At 39.8% G+C, this 24,547-nt stretch overlaps 1 protein-coding gene across 3 annotated transcripts in view; it reads left to right on the forward strand.

Annotated features, from left to right (window-relative positions):
* mn1b (meningioma 1b) overlaps positions 1-24,547 on the forward strand; it is a 135,263-nt gene that overhangs the window by 101,465 nt on the left and 9,251 nt on the right. The window contains exon 2 of one of the 3 annotated variants that reach the window (XM_043715618.1): positions 6,354-11,611. The exons of the other annotated variants lie outside the window; for them this stretch is intronic. Within the exon in view, the coding sequence (XP_043571553.1) occupies positions 6,354-6,538 (185 nt within the window). The 3' untranslated portion in view covers positions 6,539-11,611. Of the gene's footprint in view, positions 1-6,353; positions 11,612-24,547 lie in introns of those variants that run through there. 3 annotated transcript variants of the gene reach the window in all.

Genomic DNA, 24,547 nt, shown 5'->3' on the forward strand with positions numbered 1-24,547 from the left:
TTGCCATCTTGTTCTGGATAACCTGAGCATAGACATAGCATCTCGATTTGATCACGCCTCTTCTCAACACAATAGACTACCCCAATCAAATTTATGCAAACTGTCCTCAAAGATTAACCCTTTGTACCATGGTATCATTTAGACGAGTCTCTATTGGACATCCTGAAAATTCAATCTAACCTTCCTTATGTGAAATGTGCAAAACTGAGTGGAGAGTTCCAGATTGGGTCTAACCAAGGATCTGCAAAATTGAAGCACCATTTCTGAAATTTTGCATTGTAGCCCCCTGCAGATAAAGGTCAGTAATTCAAAAATGGTGTTTAAGTTACATTCTGTACTTGTGCACTAGCTTCTTGTGATTTGTACTTGGGCTCTCGATGCCTTGGTCCTTTCACCTTAGGGCTTAGGGAAGGAATGTCTCCTGATCCAACACCCTGTGTTCGACCACTGCAGCAAGGATTGCCCCTTCTTAATACAGTGCCCCTGTTACTTCTGCTGTCCCCAAAATCAACCACACATCTTCCCCTCAGCAGTAAACCTGGCTTCAGGCAGTCAATTGCCTGAATCACATAAAGTAGATTCATGATATCCAGGGTTGGAGGATATGGGTTTACTTTAACTGTTTCTGGTGGGCAGAGTCACTACTCTCAACATTAAATCCAACCCTTGGTATCAAATAGAAATGGAATCATAAAGGGGCAGTGCTGTAACACTCCCCTCTATAGCATTGTGTTCACTACAGTTATCTCTAGAATATTGCTATAACAGGGAGAAATGAATGCAGACAAGAGAGTTTTGTAGAGAGAGAAGAGTTTACAGACTAGAGAACTATGGAGAGGGAATTGCTGCAGAGAAGGTCACGTTAGAATGAAAGCAGTGTAATAAAAGAAAGAGTACTATAGAGAAGGCCATGGTATAGATAGAGTAGTGTCAGGAGGAGAGAGCATTACAGAGGAGAATACAATCAAGATGGTAGTGCTAGAGGGGAAACAGTCTCATAAAGAGGACAGTGCTATGTACATTGCTTCCAGATGTACTGTTTGGTGTATTTTGGACTCTCTTATAGCTCTGATTTCTTGTTCTCTTGAAGCCGCTGCTTGTTTTCGTCAGGTGTTTTCCATTAAAGGCAGCCTTTGCGAGCTTTCTCTGACCTATTAGTAAAGCCTGGAGAAGCTGTCTGTGCTGTCAGGTTCTGTAGGCCTTCTGAGGCTCTGTTGCCAGAAAGCAGTAAGGGCACAAAGGGATGAATGACCCATCTTTAAAGGATACACTGACAACAACCATATGTTTTTTTTCTTATTGAGTAAAAGCAGGATTCGTTTGAAATTAAATTTTGTCTGTGGAATCAAAATTGTCTGCCTGAGTTTGCAGTGCAAATTCCACACCAGGGCACATTCCACACTAGGGCTCATTTCATGACAAAATGCTCAACTCTTTGTATTCCAAATGTATCCCTGAAGCCTGTGTCACCTTTTCCTTTGTCTAACTTACACCATGTATCTGGCTCTTCAACTGATTAGGAGGCAATAGCTCATTTCTCAAACATTTTAAACTTTTGCATATAATGAATTACCAAGTGGAATAACTTGTTATATGTAGAGGATGGTGGGTGTATTACATGTAGAAAGAGCCAAATAATGACAAGCGACCAATGCAGCTATTTTTGTACTGGACTGTGGAAGGTGGAGGTGGGATGGCGTTAGTGTTGTATGGGTGGTGGGGGCAGGGGGGAGGAGGGATGTGGGGGTATGGGGGATTGGGGTCGATGATGCTCACTTTTTGTGCTGTTACCACGTCAATTTGGAAAATAAAGTGTCCTAAGAAACCCCTTCTCTTAAAAACATCCCTCACAATTTTCTACCATGATTAAGGCGAGTGGCCTCCAAAATGTATGTGAGTTGCATTTCAATGCTGTTGCCATGTCTCCTGCCCATTTTGCCATGTGATCCCGACAGATGCTGGTCACAAAGGTAAAAGCAGAGAGTGTTGGAAAAAATCTCAAAAGGTCTGGCAGCACCTATGAAGAGAAAAACCAAGTTAATGTTTCAAATTGAATGTGACCTTTCTCTTGAAAAAGTCTTTAAATGTTAGCATTGAGTCTGTCTTCACATATATAGTGAGTTTTACCAGCACTTTTTGTTTTTCTAGCTGATTTCCAGCATGCACAGTATTTTGCTTGTATTCTGATATGCGGTGTTCAGTGTTGCCAAGCAGAGGTGTAATTGAAGAGGTATTTAAATTGAGAAAGCTTTATTTCCAATTAATCATTTCTCTTTTCTCATCAAAATCTTGCTGTCAGTTTTAGCAATGTTCCTTTTCATAGCTTTAATCAATCAGCAGAGGAGATGATGGCATAATCATTTGGGACTTTCCTATATTTGTGTCAATGGGAAAGAGCAGAAGAAAGTGAGGTGTAAAAGCAGTGAGGTCATTGAGACTAATCAGACAGCCATACCTCCCCATTTGCAGGGACAGTGTTTTGGTGGCCTAACCTTCCAGCATCCACACTGATTCTGACATATTTCTGTCCCCAGGAGCTAAATTTCAGATGTCTGCAGAGCTAAATATTACCAGCTAATCATTGAATAGAATGGTGCTACCAATCCTCCTATCTAGATATTTTCTAATTAACCTGTTCAGAACGGTATTACACACCTCTGGAGAAGGTTGAACCTGAGCCTTTTGGCTCAGAGGTAGGAACACTATCACTGCATCACTCTTCAATGTGCCTTTCTAGTTATTTCCTAATTAACCTGAGCAGAGATGTAATTAAATACCTCTGAAGCAGGTAGGGCATGACCTGGGCCTTCAGGCTCAGAGTTGGGACACTACCACTACACCATGAGAGCCCTCTCAATTCTATACTTGAGTCCAATAGTCTGTTTGGTTAGATCTGATAGATGATAAACTAATAGTGTGTCATAACAAGAAGAGACACTTATCAGAACAATAAAATGTCATTCATGGCATGCTAGCAAAAGATACGAGTTACATTGGCTAGTTAGACATAATTACTGTGACTATCAGGAGCCAGGGATTTCACATTTGACCCCCTTGGTGCCTCAAGCTGGACTCCTCAATTCTCCACCAAAATGAAATGACATTATCGAATTGGATCAAGTCTGAACCAGTCTCCAATGTTAACCCTTTCAGAACCATCACCTTACACAACAGTAAGCTTCTAAATTTAGTGATAATAACTTTGGAAGGTAACTTTGAGTGCAATAATAACCCTGTCCAAATAAAGTAAGGAAGGGTAAAAGCAGAGTAACACTGGCATATAAAATCCATGTTCTGACACACCTTCAGTGAAGAATGTTACCTTAAATTCTGTAGTAGTGTCTTTACCATGGACTTAAGCAAGGCTCTTAGTTTAATATAGAAGGGCCATTCTGATACTAGCAGTATTTTTGTTTTTTTGTATCTTTCCTACAAGTAGACCAACTCAAACAGTGGAGCATTAATTCAGTGGCACACTGGAGCATCAACTTCACTTATGTATCTCTCATGTATACTCATATCTAAGAGTGGAGCTTGGCCCAACTATATTCTATTGCAAGTGCACAATTAAGGTTAATTTCTAGATGTAAAGCTTGTTTCCAGATGAGTGAATTGCTGCCCTGCCATCAGAGTGTTTTTGAATTCCTCACTGTCTCTGTCTGAGTGGGGAGATGTCCTTCAGTAGGACATGTTGTGCTGTTGGGTAATGTTATTTCAAGGGACAGAGTCCTGAGAACAGCCAAGAACAGTTTGTGCTGAAAGTCGGCAAAAAAAAGAACAATTCTTTTTCCGTTATAATTTTAAAACAGTTGTCTGACTCATGACTGTATTTTCTTCTTGGAAAAACATAAATCACTTCTTTTCACAGAATGTAAGGATGATGGGTATGGGGAGAAAGCCTCCTTATTGTAATTAAACACTCGTGTTCAGAATGACAGCAGACTGCACACTGTTGCCAGGAGTTGTTATTGCTAAATTGGATATACTAACAGGTTAAAGTTGTTTTGTGGTTCTTTAGTTTGCCTCATTCTGCCAGCATTGACTTTCCCTGGGCTAAAGTACAAGGGATGCAGACAGTAATTCCCATGATCTCCCATTAGCACTCCCAACTTCAACCCATTTAAGGGTTCCACAAAAATGGTGATTTTAATCTACTTCTCCACATGGAAGTGAGTTTGAGAAATGGAAACATTCCTGTATTTCCCACCTTCACTGTGAAAATTCATCCCAATATCTCAATGCGTTCACCTCGTGAGAGCCAGGAGTGTCAACATCACAGCTAAAATCAATGCTATTCTCACCCAACTTTGAGCCCAGTCAGGAATCTTGACTAAATTTCTTCTTCCCTAGCTCAGGGCGACATATGTCTGTCGATTCAATTTGTCTGTCGACTTGTCTTTATATCTATCCGTCTGTCAATTCATTTTGATGTGCCCATTGTTTCCTGCTTGCCTAGCTAATGAATCTACATTTGTCTTGTAACAAGAGCATTTTACCATTTAAAATTTACAACATAATTGTCCGTATACTTATATGTGTAGAGTTGCTGTGTCAGAATATTGTGTAAATATATTTTATGCAGAACTAATGGAGCTGTACCTTTGTAAACTGGATTTATACTTACAATGAAGATAATGCCCCATGCTAGTTGTGTTGCTCTGTGTAATGCTGGGGTGTTACTGCTGGCCACAGCGAGGGCTTGGAAGGACCTGTCACCAAATGATGGATTGACAAAGACACAGGGGTCCTAAATGATTGCTCTGTGCATTTGGCCTGCAGGGGTGGTTTGTGGGTGTGCTGTTTGGTGGGAGAGGTTAGGGGAAGGCTGATAGTGAAGAGTAGGTCATGTTAAATCTTTTAGCAGAACAAAAGGTATATGACACATTGTCAAAGCTGGCATTTCTATACAAACTACCTCAATTGTTTCCATGGAAATGGTGCTGGATTCTATTTTCTTTTAAAATATTTCTCTCCCCCAGGTTGTAGGTTCTGCTCATTGATTGATCCATCAAGATGCAGAGTTGAGTGACGTCACAAGAGACCCCCACCCCCTCCAACCCCCACAACCTCCCTGCTGGGGGTCTGACACAACTGCATTGAAGTTCTGGGACTCCCCTCCTGCATAGCAGTGAAACATTTGTGCATTCCTAAAATCCAACTATAGTCAGAAAAAAACACTCCACAAATTATTAGACCTTTTTTTGTTCTTCATATATATTTCAAAGGATGTACAATTGTTCCTCAGGATATTAATGATACTGTGTAAAATTATTAACTTTATCTTTTAAAAAGTTATGCGTCCCTATTGTCTCTGCATAACCCCTTTGTTTAGTCCCCCAGCATTGTTCTTCCTTTTACTAGGAGAATGGCTCAGCTTAGGTTATAGCTGTCAGCATGGGTCTATCAGTGCTGTTTTTGTATAATCTGATGAGGAACTCAGTAAGGAGATTCCCAACAATTATTTTCCCTTCCATTCCAGTCATTATGGGTGCTTCTTGCTTTGCACCTTGTACTTAGATTGAGAACTTCTGAAACATTGACCTGTTTCTTCCCTCTTTATACAGGGAAGGGGCGGACAAGCTGAAAGGCAGCTTTAAACGGGGAATCAAACTCTCATTCCACATTTCAGGAGTGAATCATTCAACTCAAGGAGCTTTTAGATTTTTAAAAGTTCTGTCATGGGATGTGAGCACATCTGGCAAGTCGAGCATTTGTTGCCTCTTCCTAATTGCCCTTGAGAATAGCTAACAACATATGCTATTGTGAATTTGTTGAGTCCTGTTTCCACAGGACATATTATTTGAGACCTTATAAGAAGAAAAATCTTTTGTCTGTCATGTGGTTCGGCAATCCCATTCTTGGTGGAATCAGTTCCACAGCTCAAAAATACACCAAACTTTATGCCAATTGGCAATCTCTCTCATAACATGAGTGTTTTTACAAACTCTGAGTAAGGCATCTTTTTGGGACAGAATGGAGAATGCTTTCTTTGCGCTTAGTCCATTTCAGAGCAAACCTATCAGGGCTGAATCAAACGGATTTGGAGAAGCTTTACTTTGCATCCAACCCCTGGGGCACCATACCTCGGAGCAATGCAGCACTACATGATGTAATATAAAGGGAGCTTTACCTTCCATCAAACATATGCTGTAGTTGATCCGGGGAGTGCTACTGGAGTCACAGGCTGTCTGAATGGAATGTATTTGATTGGCCAAAGCTAACATCACTCAACTCGAGTTAAAATTTACGAAAGAAAACATGATCAAAATAAAATGACTGTGCTTTGAATAAAACTGAGATTTCTATGTGTAATTATGTCTGTCTTGCTAATTATATTTATTAACCCATTACAGCCCAGGACAATTCCCAAAGCAAAGTATCGATGGGTCCAGCTGGCAGCCACGCTCAGCATCTTTCAGTCCACAGTACTGACCTCATTGACTCTAAGCCACAGAGCCCCGTGCAGTCGTGGATGGCCTCCCATTCAGAAATCACTTACCGAGCTGGGACCTTTGCAGCTGCGTTGACCTGTATATAAATGGATGATCAAGAAGGAGAGAGAGAGAGGGAAAGAAAGAGACCATGTTTTGTTAAGCGGACTGGAAAGGGTTACTGAAACCATGGCAACAAGACTTTTACATTAATGTTTTTTTAAAAAAGTTTTATAAGGTGCGTTTCCGTGCCTGGTCATAAATGTTGTGAGTGGTGTGAAGCTTCTCAATTGGTTTTGGAGAAGTTGATTAAATGCCAGCTGCAACATCCCTCTCACTCATTGGATGTGGGATAGCTGCAGTCCACAATGAGCTGGCCTGTGATTTCAATCTCCCAGCCCCCAAAGCAAGGCAAGCAACCTGATTAGATAAGATCATGGGTAAACACAGCAGAAGGGAATGGTCACGAATGGCTATTTTCGAATCATTCCGCATAGCCCACAGTTAGTTTTAAAAAGGAAACATGTGATTTCCTCAGTGTTGCACCCTAGAAAATTGGAGTACAAGTGGAGGAAGTGCAGCAGTAAGTGAGGAATACTTTGCAAGTTGACCACAAAGAAATGCCACATACTAATGATGATAGCTTAATAATTGGAAGGATTCATAACAATTTCAAATTTTTATGAGGCATTGCCCAGTTATTCTGGTGGAATATTGGACTCCACAGAAGGTTATCAGTATGGATATGGTCTTGGGGGTTGACTCTGGTGCTCTGGCACCTCACTGATGAAGCTTACATGAACCTGGAAGGAGCTGTGGTCATGGTGCACCCACATGTTTTCAGAAGGATACAGGCAACAATCACAATGGCTGAACATTTCTTTGGAGCAGCTGCTGGTTCAGTGCTGTAACTTTGCCATAAGATCCAGTGCAAGGATTGGTGTTTCTCTTGCAGCTTGCTGTGAAGTTTGGGTAGCAGCTCCAAGGAAATTCACAGCTAATCATTAGGACTACCCCACGTAAAATATCTTTTAAAAAAGATCACAATAAATTCTTTTATAACTTTAATCCTGTTATCTTTAATCTGCTGAATAATGTCTTAGAGTTACACATTGTAGCTCTCATCCTGCTGGTAGACCATCTCTGTACAGTTACAGTGAGAAATCCTTATCTTGCTGAATAAACTGCAGTATAAAATAGTTATGCAGCAATTGTCCAAAGGAGTTTTTTTTTAAATTGGAAATTCTTCTTTCCCTTCAAGATGGCCCTCAAGTCTTTAGACTAGCTGCCATTTATATCAAAATTCTATTCTTGGCACTCCCTCTTTCTCCAACAAAAATCTTCTTTGTCTTGGATAGGCAGAGTTAATGTACAAGTTGGCTATGATTGAACTGAACAGCAAAGTATGGTCAAGGAGCTGAATGGCCTCTCCATATTCCTTGCCACACATAACTTTCTGTCACTATGCTAAACAATTTAAGGTTTCCCTCTGTGAATACTCACGAGAGCATATTCTTTCTGCTCTGCATCCAGATTTCCTTAACTTTGTCCTCTTTTCATCTTTTCCAGATATTCCCCTAATCTCTGGTTCTCGCATTCAGCACTCAGTCAAATACTACTGCAGCCTGTTTTATCTCTTGCTTTTCCTGCCTTCAGCTTAAAGCTTTCTTGAGTAGGTCCAGAGGTATCCCAAACACTATCCATCACAACACCTGACATTATTTCTGGAGGCATAGGATGTGGAGAGGGAGACGCAGACCTCTATGTCTTATCATGTCTCCTCTGTAGCCATATCTCCTAGCTTGCTTTTCATGGACAGGACTCTTTAATTTTAGTTAAACCCCTTTCAATGCCATCCCTTCTGATTGTTTCAAGCTGCTGTACTTTGTGCCCATCCTTTAGAATACTCATTGACCACAAAGATAATCCAACATCTGTAATGTGAACATGAGTAAAGGTTATACAGAAGGAAATGGCAAACCACTGCAGTACCTTGTCTGTATGTGTGGACCACTGCAATGGGGAGCCATGGCTCAACTCTTGGAACTGAGAAACAAAGACAGAAAGACAGTTCCAATGCAGCTCAAACATCTGCAGCAATCAGTCTCTTTCCAACCCTGCAGAACATCTTTCAATCCCTTTCATCCCTTCGTCTGGATGTTGCCTATCAGTGACATATTGAGGCCAGTTTCCATGCAAATGTTGACGATACTAAGCTCTAACTCTCCATCTTTTACCTTAACTTGTTGGTCCTTCTGTGCTGCCAGATGTTTTTAAGTTGTAGATGAGTAAAAAATCTTTCTCCAACAGAATATCAAGGCTATGATTTTTGACCTTTGTCATAACTTGTTCCTGATTCCATTCTGATCAATGGGCACTTACTGAAGCTATATTTTTCCATGTAAAAGGCATACCACCCTACTGGGCCCACAGCTGAGTTTGAGACTTGCATCTTGCCCGTCGAGGCTACTTCATGTGGGAAAGTGATGGCCAAATGGTATTGTTGGCCTACACGTGATTCCAAACCCACAGCAATGTGGTCAACCCTTAATTGTTTGCTGGGAGATGAGAAATGGATAATAAATGTTGCCATAGCCAGTAATGCCTCGTATCCTGTGAATTAAAGGAAAATAATCTTCACAAAATCACCTGCCGCAACGCTATCTTATTAATACTGTTGAAAGCCTTACCCATCTGTTTTTATTTCAGCACTTAATTTTCTAAACACATGTATTTTTGACTCCCAATCTTCTGCCTCGATACATCAAATTTTCTTATTATTTATTAAATTTCTCCAAATCTCTGTTAAATAGTGTGCTGTATTTAATACAACCTGCTCATGGTTCTTACCATACTGCACCCAACACACTGAATTGAAATTCCCCAGTATGAACCTGCACTCTGGTTTTGCCTGATACTATCTTTGCAGTTTATTCTGCAAGCCTTGACCCCATCCCCCCTTAAAATCTGGCCTTCTGAGTGCCCCATTCTTCTTTTTGCCTCACCAGCAGTGGGAGAGTGTTCAGCTGTGTCAGCCTGGACTGAAACAATTTCTCTCAACATTTCAGCCTTTTCTCACAATTTTGCAAATCCTTCTCAATGATACCCTTTTGACCAAGCTTTCAGCCTTCTTGCTAACTTGCCAAATTTGACACTGTACCTCTTCCTTTCCAATATTCCATCTGATTAACATCTTGGGAATTTGTTCCATGATGAAGTGAAATTTTGTTGTTATACGTGTTACTTCTAAATAAACAGTAATTCTGTACAATTATCCAGTGAAAACCCTTACCTTGCTGAATAAACAGTAACTTCATGTTGTTATATGATGAATCACTTCTACCCTTTGGAGTAAACAGCAGATTTTGGATAATTACACGAGATGCATATTTTTAAACCACAAAGTTGATTGTGTAACGAAGTTGTATCACAACAGTAAGTTAAATATATTGACAAGGAATGCTATGAAAAAGAAATTACTTTCAAAGTGTTAGCACTAATTCTTCAATGATATTTTATGTCTGTAAGATGATAATTTGTATGCATATATTGGAATGGGGACTGCTCATTAAACATAAGTGAGAGTCACAAATATGTGTTCACAAAATCAAATTTCCTACAGAATAACAATGAAATAGCATGCCTATAAAAGAAAAGTCTTTCGGCAACATCTAACACAAAAGGAAGTTTTAATGAGTGGACAGCGTTGATAAAGAGTTCAGCATCCTGTCTTATGGTAAAATCTACAGGTCTTGTGTTTATACTGCAGTAAGTGGTCCTAAAGTAAGGTTACATTTTGTCCTTATCGGAACTGGGTAAGGGATTGTGTAATTATCAAAGACGGTAGTTGAAGGTGGAGTTATAAAACTGGAATTATGAAAGTTTTACCCTGCTCATTGATAATGTACAGTGAGGTACTGTTTCCGTAAAGCTCATTTGTTTTTACAAATTGACATATTTTAAAAAATCTCTTCTCAAAGCATTTCTGTTGAAACTAAATTGGGGCTACTGAAATACCATTTTCTCAAATCAATACTTGACCATGAAAGAAGTTCAGGTGTGAAAACCGCCATGGATGTTCAGCCTTGACTACAGAATTCACCCTTAGGAAATGTCTGAGAAATGTTTCAAAACTGAATAGGAGGCAGGAAGGTGACGCTAATTTGTTGTGACTTTGCTGTGCAATTGCACACGTGGACAAGTTCCACTTTGACCTCTCCTGACAGAGCTGGAATTTTCACTCTCTTGATGTAGCCAGCCGCTGAAATGTTGCTTATCCATTGATGAGTATTGTTTTCCACTGTGCAGTGGGTTATGTGGCTCACAATCAGCAATTTGTGGTTCCACAGTTCCAGGTGAAGGCATCAAGTTGACTTCTGATTAGCAACTGAAGTCAAATTTTAATGATGTTGCCCAAAAGAAGAAATATTGCAGCTGGATTTAAAAATATATATTAAAAAAATGAATTATCTGTGGTACAAATTCACCTAAACCACAGCTTGCCTAACCAAACCAAGCCTAACTAAACTGGGCCAAAAATACCCCATTAGGGCTGAACCACATTAGACTTACTCAAACCAGGCCTAATCAGATTGGACCCAACCAAATTTGCAGCAGTCAAACTATGCTTGACTCTGCTTATCCAAACTAGACATCATCAAAATGGATCAACCTAATTAACTGATGTTAAGTTCTATGCTGGTATCCCTTTAACAGCTCATATGCATGCTTAAAACAATGGGATCCCTCTTTGTACCAACTTAATTCTCTTTTCTTTATGGATTGTATTCCAATTATATTTAATATCATAACATAATTGAAATTCAAATATTTGGAATTGGTTGCAGCTGAGACATGAATTGAGAATCGGGCCATAATCTACTTTATAAAAGCCAAACATCCCTTTAAAAGGATTTACACAACTTTACAGCTAAGACAAACCCAGCGTGATTCAGCTTGGTTTGGTATCATGGTTCAGGCTCTCCTTTTGTAAGTGTACTACTTTTAACCAAAATTTATTTTCCATGTAAATCTCATTCATTCAATTCCTTTTTATTAGTTCTAATTGTATGTGTGAGTAATTCATCACAAATACGAAAGCCATTCATTGGCTGTTTGAGTTCCCTATAGATGTGAAAATTTGGCCTGGTAAAATGAAAATAAAAACCACATGAGCTAAACTTGCATTGTACCAATCTAACCATCATTTGGAATCTGACTTTTCTCCTGTTTCTGGATGTGTGACATTACCTCTATGGCTTTACATGATATATAATGATACCATTGCTTCCAGTTTCTGCATGTGATCTCTGATGGCATTTGCATGTTAGTGTTTGCGTTTCTTGGAAGAAAAATGTTTTTTTTAAATTACAAAGAGACTTTTGTTTTGGTTTCCAACCATCACAAATGGAGACTTTCACTGGGAATTTCCATTGGGATTTTCTTGATCAGTCTCTATAGCTGTGCTGGAATGTATGCAGAAACTTTGATCAACTATGTAAAGGGAGCCTCAGATGATATTTTTGGAGGTTGTTTAGGTGAAATGCTGACAAATTTATTGGCCTTTGCTTTTATTTCATTTTGGTATTCAGTTCAGACTGTTCCTTCCAGAATAACATAAATTCTGAAGTTCCTGTTCCAAACAATTATCTTTCTTCAGAACAACACTGATGGGCTGTTGAAGATTCATATACACACTTGAGAGCTTATGTTTGTACCTCCCCCAGATCCCAATATTAACTGGTAGTGAAATTCCACCAACAAGTTTTGATGCTGTTTCAAAACACAGCTGTTCTGAGATGAAGAAGTGAAGGATGTTGTAATTCATTTAAATGATGCCAGGTCGGATTTCCAACTGTGCCAGAGATGACCAGAGCTCACATTGTCCAATGCTGACTGCAGAGTTCTAAATCAGAACGGAGATCGGATGAGACAATGCCAGATAGACTCTGCAATTTCCTTGTGGGGCTTAGAGTGGCAGTCCTATCAAAGAAGAAAATGCATAATTTTAATTTTACCCTTTAGTGGCATTGACCTGAACAATGCACTGAGTTGGCTGGCTCAAGTGTCCTTGTAAATATTGCAGTCTGGTTGCAATATCTGTGGAGCCTAGCAGGCAGATGGTAAAGAGGACGTGCTTGGCTTTAGATGAGTGTCCTTGTGGCCCACTTAGTTGAAAAGGGTGACATGCCTAGCAGAACCCCAAAGGCTCTGGGATGGGGGGGGGCAATTTAAATAAGAAGGGGTGATAGGTGACTGTAAAGGACTTGAATTGCCAACACATACTTTCTACCAGGAGGGTAAGTTTCAGTTTAAAATCACTCTTCAGGTTGAAAATGTTCAGTCCCAAACTGAACCCATTCTACAACTACTATCCTTGCTGAGAGCATTTGCATTGAGGGTCAATCCTGAGTCTTTCAGGACACCTGACGTTAACTTATAAAACCTAAGAAACAATTGTTAATAGGATAGTTGTAGTGAAGCCATGCTCTGCAGTATCAATTTGCCCATTTATATGAAATTCCTTGGTTTGCAATTCTAGCAAAACCTTTCACTCATTAAATTTAATATTCACTCATTTTTATACTGATAGATCCAAATTTGCACCAAGTATCTCTTTATATATTGTTGATACAATTCTTTGTGAAAAACATACACCAAAAAGACTGCTGCATGGAGTTAATATATTAAATATATTACCCTAATACCAGTTAGGGGTTAGTCTCAGAACCTTTAGCATTCCACCTTCTGTTGCTTTTAGCTTCTTCAAATCCAGCAGGTTACAACATACACAAAGAAATGTTATTGCACCCCTCCGAATCAGAAAACAAAAATACAAATAAGCAATCATCTTTTTTCCTCAAAGTATTGTCAAAAATGTACTCTGATGGAATTTTCCATTTTTTAATTCCTTGTAAATATTTATGAGAACTCAAGTTTGTGGAAAGAGATGTAAATTTAATTGATACATGATTTTTTTTTAAAGAAGCAGAAAAAGAAATAAATCATGTCAGCTAAATGGGGAGAGATGCAGTTTTAATTGCCTGCACAACAGAAATGTAAGTTTAATGTTGTCAACAGGACAAGTCTCGTCCAACTAAGCAATGGTAAAGCCATATCTAAGAAACCCAACCATGTCACAACCAACCAACTCCACAATGAATGAGCAATCAGTTCTTCAACCAACTAAATGGAACACTGTCAATGTGTTAAATTAAACAAACAAATTAATGACAGCTACCCACCAACTCATTTACAAACAGCTAGACAAATGATGAGCAATTAACCAACCAATCCCATTTAGACCTAACGTCCATTCAGCCACAGAGTAACCAAACAGATCAGAACCAGTTGGCTATCTAATGACTGTAACTAACCAAAGCAACCGAAAAATCCAGATCAAGCAACAAGCTATTTCAGCAGACCGGAATATCCCAATGAAACCATCAACATATACAACCAGTAAGGGTCATGTCCCTACTTCAGTGCCAGGACATCTAGCTTCAAGTCTTACTTATTCCAGAGGTGAGTAATAACATCTCTGAACAGGTTGATTTTAGGTATTTTCTGATCAACCACTGGAACTAAAATGAACTAACCAACTGATGGCACAAAATTAGGTGATTATTGGGTTATGTCAGATTTTAAAAAATTGTACCATGTTATAAGCTGCTGTCTAGTTTCTGAAAACTTCCCAGAGTAACATGGATTGGTCTATCTGGAACAAATAAAATTAATATATGTTAATTTTTAATCATTTAAGTCATAGCCCAAAAACAATTTATGCCTTTTTGCGACATTCCAGTCTGTGTAATAATATCCATGCTTTTGTGCTGTTGAGACCAAAGTGGTTTCCATCTCAGGTGAATTAAATGGATAACTTGATTATTGTTGACATTGATGGTGTTTTCTTACGTGATGTTTATATCACTTTGTGTTTCTCAATCTTTACCTAACGGAATGGCTCTTCCCTTGAAGATTCACAGGCTGGAGAGCAAGAAAATTTTCTGCCTCACACAATCATTTGTCCCACTTACTCATGTTCAAAGGGAAGAGGTCGCAATGGGAAGGTGGAATTATTTGACCTTCAAAAAAAAAGCCTTGAAGCTTCTGTCTTTGTGCTTTTTTTCCCACTTACTTCAGTGTGTTCATTGCTGGTTCTGTAAAGTGCCTCAGGATGTTTTGTTATATGTAAGCTGTTTTACAAGTATCACTACTAAGAATTAGAAAAGGCAACTTGTTTTGCTTCTGACCATTATATGAGTGTTCTCAGCTGGGAGCTGAACATGTGTGAACATAGTTGAATAAGTGATTGGGTTCAACTGCAGTATTGTCCGCCATGCAGTTATAATGCCTACCAAAGCGCTCTGTCTAAGCTTACTTGTAAAGGATGGAGTAAGACACTGGAAAACCATTGACATATGTGGGATCTACCCCAGAAGAAGTCAACAGAAGAAGAGATAGAAAAAAGATCAGTGAACTAAAGGGGAGGCAGTTGAATCTCTGGCATCTACTGAATAAAGGCAAATTACAATGGATGCTGAAGATGTGAAATAAAAACAGAAAGTGCTGGAGAAACTCAGCAGGTCTGGCAACATCTGTGGAGAGAGAAACACATAATAGTTTGAGTGTAATTTGACTCTTCTTCCAAATCTATCTGTCGAGATGATTTTTCAATTTTCTAATAGAGAAGTGAACAATTATACATCTGTATTATCATTAATGTTCAAAATTGTGTGTTGGAATTTTTTAACATGTTATAATATAAACACTAGTTTGGCAGTAAGTACAATGTGACCCTTCCCAGAAAGCTACAATGGTCAACTAACAAAGATGTTTCTTTAGCACTAAACATGAGGTATTGTTGAAAAAAGAGGCATGTAGTTGAAGTTTTTCATCCTGCACTCAGGACAAATGCAAAGATGCCACATTTCAAATCATCACCACAAATTTAATGAGTGCAAGACAAAAAGGCTTTGTGATATGTCTCAACTTTCAGTGATATTCAAGTTCTGTACTTCCAAATATGATGTAGTAATTCCATTTTTGAGCAGAAAGTATATCATATGTTTCCTCTTTGATAATGTAATATATGGCTATATATTTTAAAGTTGTGAGGGGTTTCAAAATGCCAGGTAGTATCCCAGCAGGAGGTGCAATTAAGATACAATTAAGTGACTTAAATGATGTGGAATATCACTTCATGTTATGTGCCAGAATTCTGTGTTCTGTGTACCACCCAAATATTCAAAATGGCATTGTATTTTGAGATTCCTTGTTGACTATAACTTTATAAGCTGTGATTTTTTTATATATAAAAGAGAAGTAGAAAGTCAAAATGCAAGTTGTTGCTCTTTCTTTAAATTGCTACTCTCTAACCTCCTTAAAATAAGGCTGCCTGTTTGATTGTAAGCTAACACCATTGGTACAGTAATCTTAGACAATCCACTTGTACTGATACATGGCAAACAAACCCCTGCCTCGTGCATTAGCTGTGACCCATTTTCTCTAAACCCTGAACATCTTCCTAAACTACTGGACTCGGGTAGAATGCATGTTGTGAGCTGTAAAATAAATGACCAATTTTCGAGACCAGCCACCTGCTTATGATGTTCTGTGGCATTTAAAAAGCTGGGTTTTTTTCTTGACCTCTTTCCTTGAATGAGCATTTTATGCAATGGTCAGGAATGATCAGGACCATCCAGTTAATTAGAACACTGGAGCCTTCTGCATACCATTTGATAGCACATGCACTTGCTCCTGATCCCAAACTCAGTTACCTCATTCCCATCTTAGAAAAGCTGCTGCTGAAGTCCACAGAAGGACTTTCTCCCTTTCTATACGTTTGAACATATATCTATTTCAGCCTTTGAGGTCAGCTTCCCATTGTATGCATCCTATCAGCTAGCCTCCGCTGGCTTGATTTCCCATTAACGTCAGATATCCCCCTTCTATCTGGCTAGCTTTCTGATATTTTGACTCAACCATCCCCAGTGACCTAGATTCACCTTTCCTTAATAACAGTTTCCTCATCTCTTGGCTTTCCCATGACTTGCCATCCTTCTCAGCTCACCTGAATGCTTCTTTCTCAGTGACTCCATGTTCTGTTAGCTGTGACTTTTTGAGTGATCCTAATTTCCTCACCTTGGCACTCAGCTTGATCTCTTAGAAGTTGGATATTTAGGACTTGCTGCTCCCATTTCCTGATGAGCACTTCTGGTTGGCCTACTGTACCTCAGTACCCTTCCTTCCCCCACCCAATTGACTGAATTTGACTGACCTCAGTCCCTCTGCTTAACTCACTTAATTTTACTCTTCTTCCTGTTCTTCTACCTCTTTTCTGTCCAATCCCTTTCTCTCTTTCCCTGCCTTGGTCCAAGCATAGCCCATGACCTGCTTAAGGGAATAACCTTCATGGTCTTCACCACTGTTTGAAATGCCACAGAAAATCAACTTTTCTTTTCTAAAAAAGAATGATCTCAGAATATTTCTTCAGTAATGCCATTGAATATTTGGCAAACTTAGAATTTGGGCAATTATTCACTGAACTGTTATCTCGTATGTGGAGGTTAGAAGTGATTTAGTTCTAAATATTTAAGCATCATCTGAACTTTTGGTCCAGATGTTGCTGGGAAGGAAGCATTGAGTTTAATGAGGCTCATTGCTACTAGTGTGTAAATTTCACAGTGCTTTGTGGTGTTGGAGAAATATCTGTGAATCGTGATTTTCACAAATCCTAAATGCTTTGCGTAACAAGCCTGTTGGAAACAAAAGCTTGTCATCAGCTTCCCTATGGGGTTCATGGATGTAATACATTTATGTTCTTCAAATTAATTGAACGTTATGCAGAAAATTAGGCCTGGTACTTGGCAGTGTAAGGACACTTTTTAAGGACAAGATTCTGGCAATTTTGCTGAAGTCTTGTGGTCCAGAATTTGCTGCTCCCCCAGCCAAGTTGTTCTCGTACAGTTACAACAATGGCATCTACCTGACAATGTGCAAAATTGCCCAGGTATGCCCTGTCCAATTACTGCCCCATCTATCTACTCTTGATCATCAGTAGTGTGATGGAAGGTTCAGTGCTATCAAGCAGCACCAGCAATAATCTGCTCAGTGATGCCCAGTTTGGGTTTTGCCAGGGGTCACTCAGCTCTCGACCTCATTACAGCCTTGGTTTAAACATTGGACAAAAGAGCTGAATTCCAGAGGTGAGGTGAGAGTGTCAGTCCTTGAAATTAAGATTGCATTCAATGAATGTGGCATAAAGGAGCGCTAGCAAAATTGTCATCAATGGGTATCGGGGCAAACTTTCTGTTGGTTGGAGTTATACCTGGCAAATAGGAATATGGTGTTTATTGGAGGTCAGTCATCTCAACTCCAGGACATCTCTGCAGGAGTTCCTCAGGGTAGTGTCCTAGGCCCAACAATCTTCAGCTGCTTTATCAATGACCTTCCCTCCATCATACGGTCAGAAGTGGATATGTTCATTGATGATTGTATACTGTTCAACACCATTCACGACTCCTCAGATACTGAAGCAGTCCATGTTCAAATGCAACAAGATCTGTCCAATATCCAGGCTTGAATTGACAAATGGCAAGTAATATTCACACCACACAAATTCCAGGCACCGACCATCTCCAATAAAAGACGGTCTATCACTATCTCTTGACATTCAATAGTGTTACTATCACTGACTCCCCCACTACCAACATCCTGGGGTTACCATTGATCAGAAAATCATCTGGACTCACCACGTGAACACAATGGCTGCAACAGCAGGTCAGGGGCTAGGGATACTAGTGAGTAACACACCTCCTGACTCCTCAGAGCCTGTCCACTATCTATAAGGCACAAGTTAGCAGTGTGATGAAATACTCCCCAATTGCCTGGATGAGTGTAGCTCCAACAACATTCAAGAAGCAGCCCCAAATTGATTGGCACCAAATCCACAAGAGTCCATCCCTTCCAACACTGACACTCAGTAGAAACAGTGTGCACTATCTACAAGATGCTCTACAAAAAATCACCAAAGATCCTTAGATACCACCTTCCAAACCCATGCCTGCTTCCATCTAAAGAGACAAAAGCAGCAGATACATGGGAACATCGCAACCTGCAAGATTCCCTTCGAGCCATTCACCACCATGACTTGAAAACATAATGTTGTTCTTTCACTATCGCTGGGTCAAAATCCTGGAACCCATTCCTAAGGGTGTTATGGATCAACCTTTGGCACATGCACTACAGCAGTTCAAGAAGGCAGCTCACCACCACCTCCCCAAAGGTAACTCGGGACGGGCAAAAGATATTGGCCCAGCTAGCAACGCCCATGTCCCACAAAAATAATTCCTTTGTTTTTAATCATTCACAGGATATGAGTGTCATTGGCTAGCATTGCCCATGCCCAATTGCCCCAAAGGACTGTTAAGAGTCAACCACATTGCTGTGGGTCTGGAATTACATGTAGGCCAGACGAGGTAAAAGATGGTACTTTCCATCCGTAAAGAGCATTAATGAATCAGACAGGTTTCCTCATAATGATTTTAATGATCATAATTAGACCCATAATTCCAGATTTAAAAAAAATTAATTCAAATACCATGATCTGCCATCGCGGGATTCGAACCTGAATCCTAGAACATTATTGGTCTGTAAATTAACAGTCAACTTGTTACCACTTGTTATGATCAAATGAGAAACAAGGAACTAGCTTCCGTCTGTGCAAACTCGCAAATCAAAACAACAGTTCAAGTTGTTTTTCGGCATGTGAACAAACATTTTCAATTCTAATGTAGCTGACTACTGTTTACAGCAAGCAGTAAGGAACCAATCACAATGTTTTCTTGAATCCCAGGGTACTGAAGGAGGTGACTCGAGAAATCGTGGATGCGTTGGTGATTATTTTCCAGAGTTCGATAGATTCGGGATCAGTTCCTATGGATTGGAGGGTGGCTAATGTTGTACCACTTTTTAAGAAAGGTGGGGGAGAGAGAAAGCAGTAAGTTATAGACCAGTTAGTCTGACCTCAGAAAGATGCTGGAGTCTATTATAAAGGATGAAATTACGACACATCTGGATAGTAGTAACAGGATAGGTCAGAGTCAGCATGGATTTATGAAGGGGAAATCATGCTTGACTAATCTTCTGGAATTTTTTGAGGATGTAACTCTGAAGATGGCCGAGGGAGATCCAGTAGATGTAGTGTACCTGGACTTTCAGAAAGCTTTTGATTAAGTCCCACATAGGAGGTTAGTGAGCAAAATTAGGGTGCATGGTATTGGGGGCAAAGTACTAACTTGGATTGAAAGTTGGTTGGCTGGTAGGAAACAAAGAGTAGTGATAAACTACTCCATTTCGGAATGGCAGGCAGTGTCCAGTGGGGTACCGCAGGGATCAGTGATGGGACCACAACTTTTTACAATATATGTTAATGATATAGAAGATGGTATTAGTAACAACATTAGCAAATTTGCAGATGATACTAAGCTGGGTGGCAGGGTGAAATGTGATGAGGATGTTAGGAGATTATAGGGTGACCTGGACAAGTTAGGTGAGTGGTCAGATGCAGTTTAATGTGGATAAATGTATGGTTATCCACTTTGGTGGCAAGAACAGGAAGGCAGATTACTACCTAAATGGAATCAATTTAGGTACGGGGCAGTACAGAGAGATCTGGGTGTTCTTGTACACCAGTCAATGAAGGTAAGCATGCAGGTACAGCAGGTAGTGAAGAAGGCTAATAGCATGCTGGCCTTCATAACAAGAGGGATTGAGTATAGAAGCAAAGATGTTCTTCTGCAGCTGTATAGGGCCCTGGTGAGACCACACCTGGAGCACTGTGTGCAGTTCTGGTCTCCAAATTTGAGGAAAGACATTCTGGCTATTGAGGGAGTGCAGCGTAGGTTCATGAGGTCAATTCCTGGAATGGCGGGATTACCTTACACTGAAAGACTGGAGCGACTGGGCTTGTATACCCTTGAGTTTAGAAGACTGAGAGGGGATCTGATTGAGACATATAAGATTATTAAAGGATTGGACACTCTGGAGGCAGGAAACATGTTTCCGCTGATGGGTGAGTGCCGAACCAGAGGACACAGCTTAAAAATACGGGGTAGACCATTTAGGACAGAGATGAGGAGAAACGTCTTCACCCAGAGAGTGGTGGCTGTGTGGAATGCTCTGCCCCAGAGGACAGTGGAGGCCCAGTCTCTGGATTCATTTAAGAAAGAGTTGGATAGAGCTCTCAAGGATTGTGGAATCAAGGATTATGGAGATAAGACAGAAACAGGATACTGATTAAGGATGATCAGTCATGATCATATTGAATGGTGGTGCAGGCTCGAAGGGCAGAATGGCCTACTCCTGCACCTATTGTCTATTGTCTATTGAATTAAAAAAAAGCCAAGCTTGTTATCTCCTAATTCTGAGAAAAATGGTACACCAGGTATACAGCCTTCATTCAGTCACAAGGATAAACACACATATACACACAAGGGCACAATGTTTAAACAAAAAAATATTGAATACAAAGAAAATGAAAGAACATAGAGTTTAGAGTATTTGGATGTTCCAGAGCTGTAAGATTTTAAGCTGACACCCTGGTCATCATTTGGTTTCTTAGGCCATTAGTAGCAATGAATATTGCAGTTACTTTTGCGTTTTTAGGTTCCCTGATTTTCTTCCAGTGTTGTCGCTATGTGCTTTTCTTTCTTGAGAGAGAAGCCTGTTTTAGCCTGAGTTCTGTTCTGGATTGTGGATTCCATCTCCTCTGGTCAAAAACAGCAGCTCATGTATATCCTGTGTCTGCTGAAGTTATGTTTTCAGGTTGTGTAATTGCAGAAATGTTTCAAGCTTCAACATGAAAAGCTTTTTATAATGGTCCAAATCAAATAGGAGATGACGACCTTTTCATGCCTCACAAACGGCCTTGCTGACTAGTTTCACTACCCTTGAGGAAACTATTAATTTCAAATCAGACTGTCTTTGATCGAATTCACATTGGGTTTCATGAAAATTAGCCAAACTCTGCTGGTCAGATGATCTTGGGGTTTTTTTTATTAGGTCAGTGCTTTAGTCCCTTTTCAAAACTGATTCAGCCCACGAAAGTCCTGCGTTTAATTAGATGATAGGATTCAAAACTGAATTTTTATTTCATCATGACATGCCCTCATAATGCCTTGCACTCAGAAAGAGAAACATTGAAAGCTGACGGTAGGAACATATTCCCAGAGATGTTTAAAATTTAAATTTCTAAAACTTCTTTTGTGTTTTCTTCATCTTTTGTTTTTACTCAATTTCTCACTTTATATAAAGGATTTGACTCTAGTCCACCCAATTTCCTCCTCCTTCATTTTATTCTCCATCCTTAAATCTCACTAAGTGAATATATTGTCAATTGCATCACTCACCAAGGTTATAAATGTCCAGTATTAGTTTGTACTGCCAGCAATTTATGTCAAAAATGTCATTTTCAAGCTGACAGGTAAGGTAAAAGATCTAGCAAATGTACATACCATGAGATGTCCCACTGCAGCAAGTTCAAAATGGAATCTTTAGTATTTGGAGTACACTTAGGCAGTGGGAGTGCTATAGGTTGAAGTATAAGACCATAATACATAGGAGTGGAAGCAAGGCCATTCCGCCCATCGAGTCCACTCCGCCATTTAATCATGGCTGATGGGCATTTCAATTCCACTCACCTGCACTCTCCCCGTAGCCCTTAATTCCTTGCGAGATCAAGAATTTATCAATCTCTGCCTTGAAGACACGCAATGTCCCGGCCTCTACTGCGCTCCGTGGCAATGAATTCCACTGATCAATATGATCAATAATGCTCTCATCTCAGTATTGGAATCTGGTAATTTTGTGATTCCTCATTGCATTAGGGCTACGGGGAGAATGCGGGTAAATGGAGTTGAAATGCCCATCAGCCATGATTGAATGGCGGAGTGGACTCGATGGGCCGAATGGCCTTACTTCCGCTCCTATGTCTTATGGTCTTATGGTCTTATTAGATGTGTATAATGATGAAGTTTCTGTGAATCCCCACAAAAATGCTTGACTTTATCCTCCAAGAGTTTAGTTGACTGACATTTAGAGAAGTTGAGTGAAATGACCTGATTGATACTCCAAACTTAACGAACAGAAATTATATTGGACATCGGCGAATACAATTTTGGATATGATTTGTAGAAAGTTATGAATGCAGGTGCATAAGGCTAACACCCTCACTCATCTAAATGAAGGAAAATTGTTTGGTTTCTGTTCAAAGTCGAAATGAACTTACATGTCAAGTCGATCATCAATGCAGAAAAAATTTCCCAAAGAGAGCTAGACCGAAAAGGGAAATGTGAAGTGGAGTAATATATTCTACAACAAATAAATATGGTCAGATAGGGTATTTTCATAGTGAGGGGATGAAGCTCAGTGGTAATGTGTATGCTTTGTATGTTTGAGGTATTTGGTTCAGCATCATCATTATTTATTCTTTTAAGAGATTCCTTCAACCTATCTCTTTGATCAAGCAGTTGGTTATTTGACCTAATTCTCTTTATGTGCCTCAGTGCCATACTTTGCTTTTTAATACTCCTGTGATGCTTTATGGGAGATTTCAAGATGCTAAGCGTGATCTAGATTTTCACAAATCAGCCACAAGTTTCTTGTTTTCGGTCTGCAAGACTTGATTGTACCATTTGGCCTATTACAGCTGGATTTCTAATTGAATAAGTCTCCCTCAGGCAGCCAATTCTTGTTGAGAGCCTAGGCTGGTCAAATATGTTCAACTTTGTGAAATCATTCTGTGTCTCAATAAGTTCAACAACCTGGTCTTGCCAGCACTGGCTGACAAACGTTCAAGTGGTAGCCTTCAGCAACTATCCACATAGATCAATGGTTTCTGTACTTTAAATATTTGCATGAAGCACTTGGATTTTATTTACCGCTGGATAATATTTTAGAATCATAGAACCCCCTACAGTGTGGAAATAGTTCATTCAGCCCATCAAGACCACGTTGACTCTGAAGAGCATCCCACCCAGACGCACCCCATTCCCATAGCTAACCCACCTAGCCTGCATGTTCCTTGGCACTATGGGCAATTTACCATGGCCAATCCATCTAACCTGCACATCTTCCTTGTGTGAGGAAACCAGAGCACCCAAAGGAAACTCACGCAGACACAGGGAGAATGTGCAAACTCCCACCAGTCGCCTGAGGCTGGAATCAAACCCAAGCCCCTAGTGTTATGAGGCAGCAGTGCTAACCATGCCACCCTATTTTGTTAGCTAACTGAGGTTTTTTTACATCTACTGTGCTAAATACTTAAGTTTTTTTTCTTTAAATATGTAAAATTCATTTTAAGGTTCTGCTTCTTCTTTATCTTCCTCAAGAGAGACAGATGGATTTTCAGGAACAGTGTCCTCTGAATCCAAAGTACAGAACTGTCTGAACTTTCAGATTTGATTAAATGAATGATCCTTTGCTGTAATTACATTTTGAAGAACTAAGGTCTCTCAAATAATTGAGCAACAGGTGGATCTAGCTGTGCACACTACTGCTATGCAGTGCTCACATGAAATTAGTAGGAAACTCTCTTCAAGCCAAAAAGGCATTTTGTCTATGACAGAAACGAAGAATGTGGTATGTGAATGTCAGTGCTGGCATGACTGTAGGTATGTAATCCATCCACTTTAAGGACTGGTGAATTATATCAAATGGCTGTTTTCTACAGACAAGACAATGACCATAATAAACCAACCAGAGTTTACAAATCTCAAAACAAAGTGTCCAACATTAGATGTTTTCTGCATTTGAATTACATTTCTTAAATAATCCTGAGTGTGTGATGAATTACACTGATAGGTAAAAACAATGACTGCAGATGCTGGAAACTAGATTCTGGATTAGTGGTGCTGGAAAAGCACAGCAGTTCAGGCAGCATCTGAGGAGCAGGAAAATTGACGTTTCAGGCGAAAGCCCTTCATCAAGAATACAGGCAGAGAGCCTGAAGGGTGGAGAGATAAATGAGAGGAGGGTGGGGGTGGGGAGAAAGTAGCATAGAGTACAATAGGTGAGTGGGGGATGGGCTTGAAGGTGATAGGTCAGGAGGAGGGTGG

The sequence above is a fragment of the Chiloscyllium plagiosum genome, chromosome 25, assembly GCF_004010195.1.
Source record: "Chiloscyllium plagiosum isolate BGI_BamShark_2017 chromosome 25, ASM401019v2, whole genome shotgun sequence".
Lineage (NCBI taxonomy): Eukaryota > Metazoa > Chordata > Chondrichthyes > Orectolobiformes > Hemiscylliidae > Chiloscyllium > Chiloscyllium plagiosum.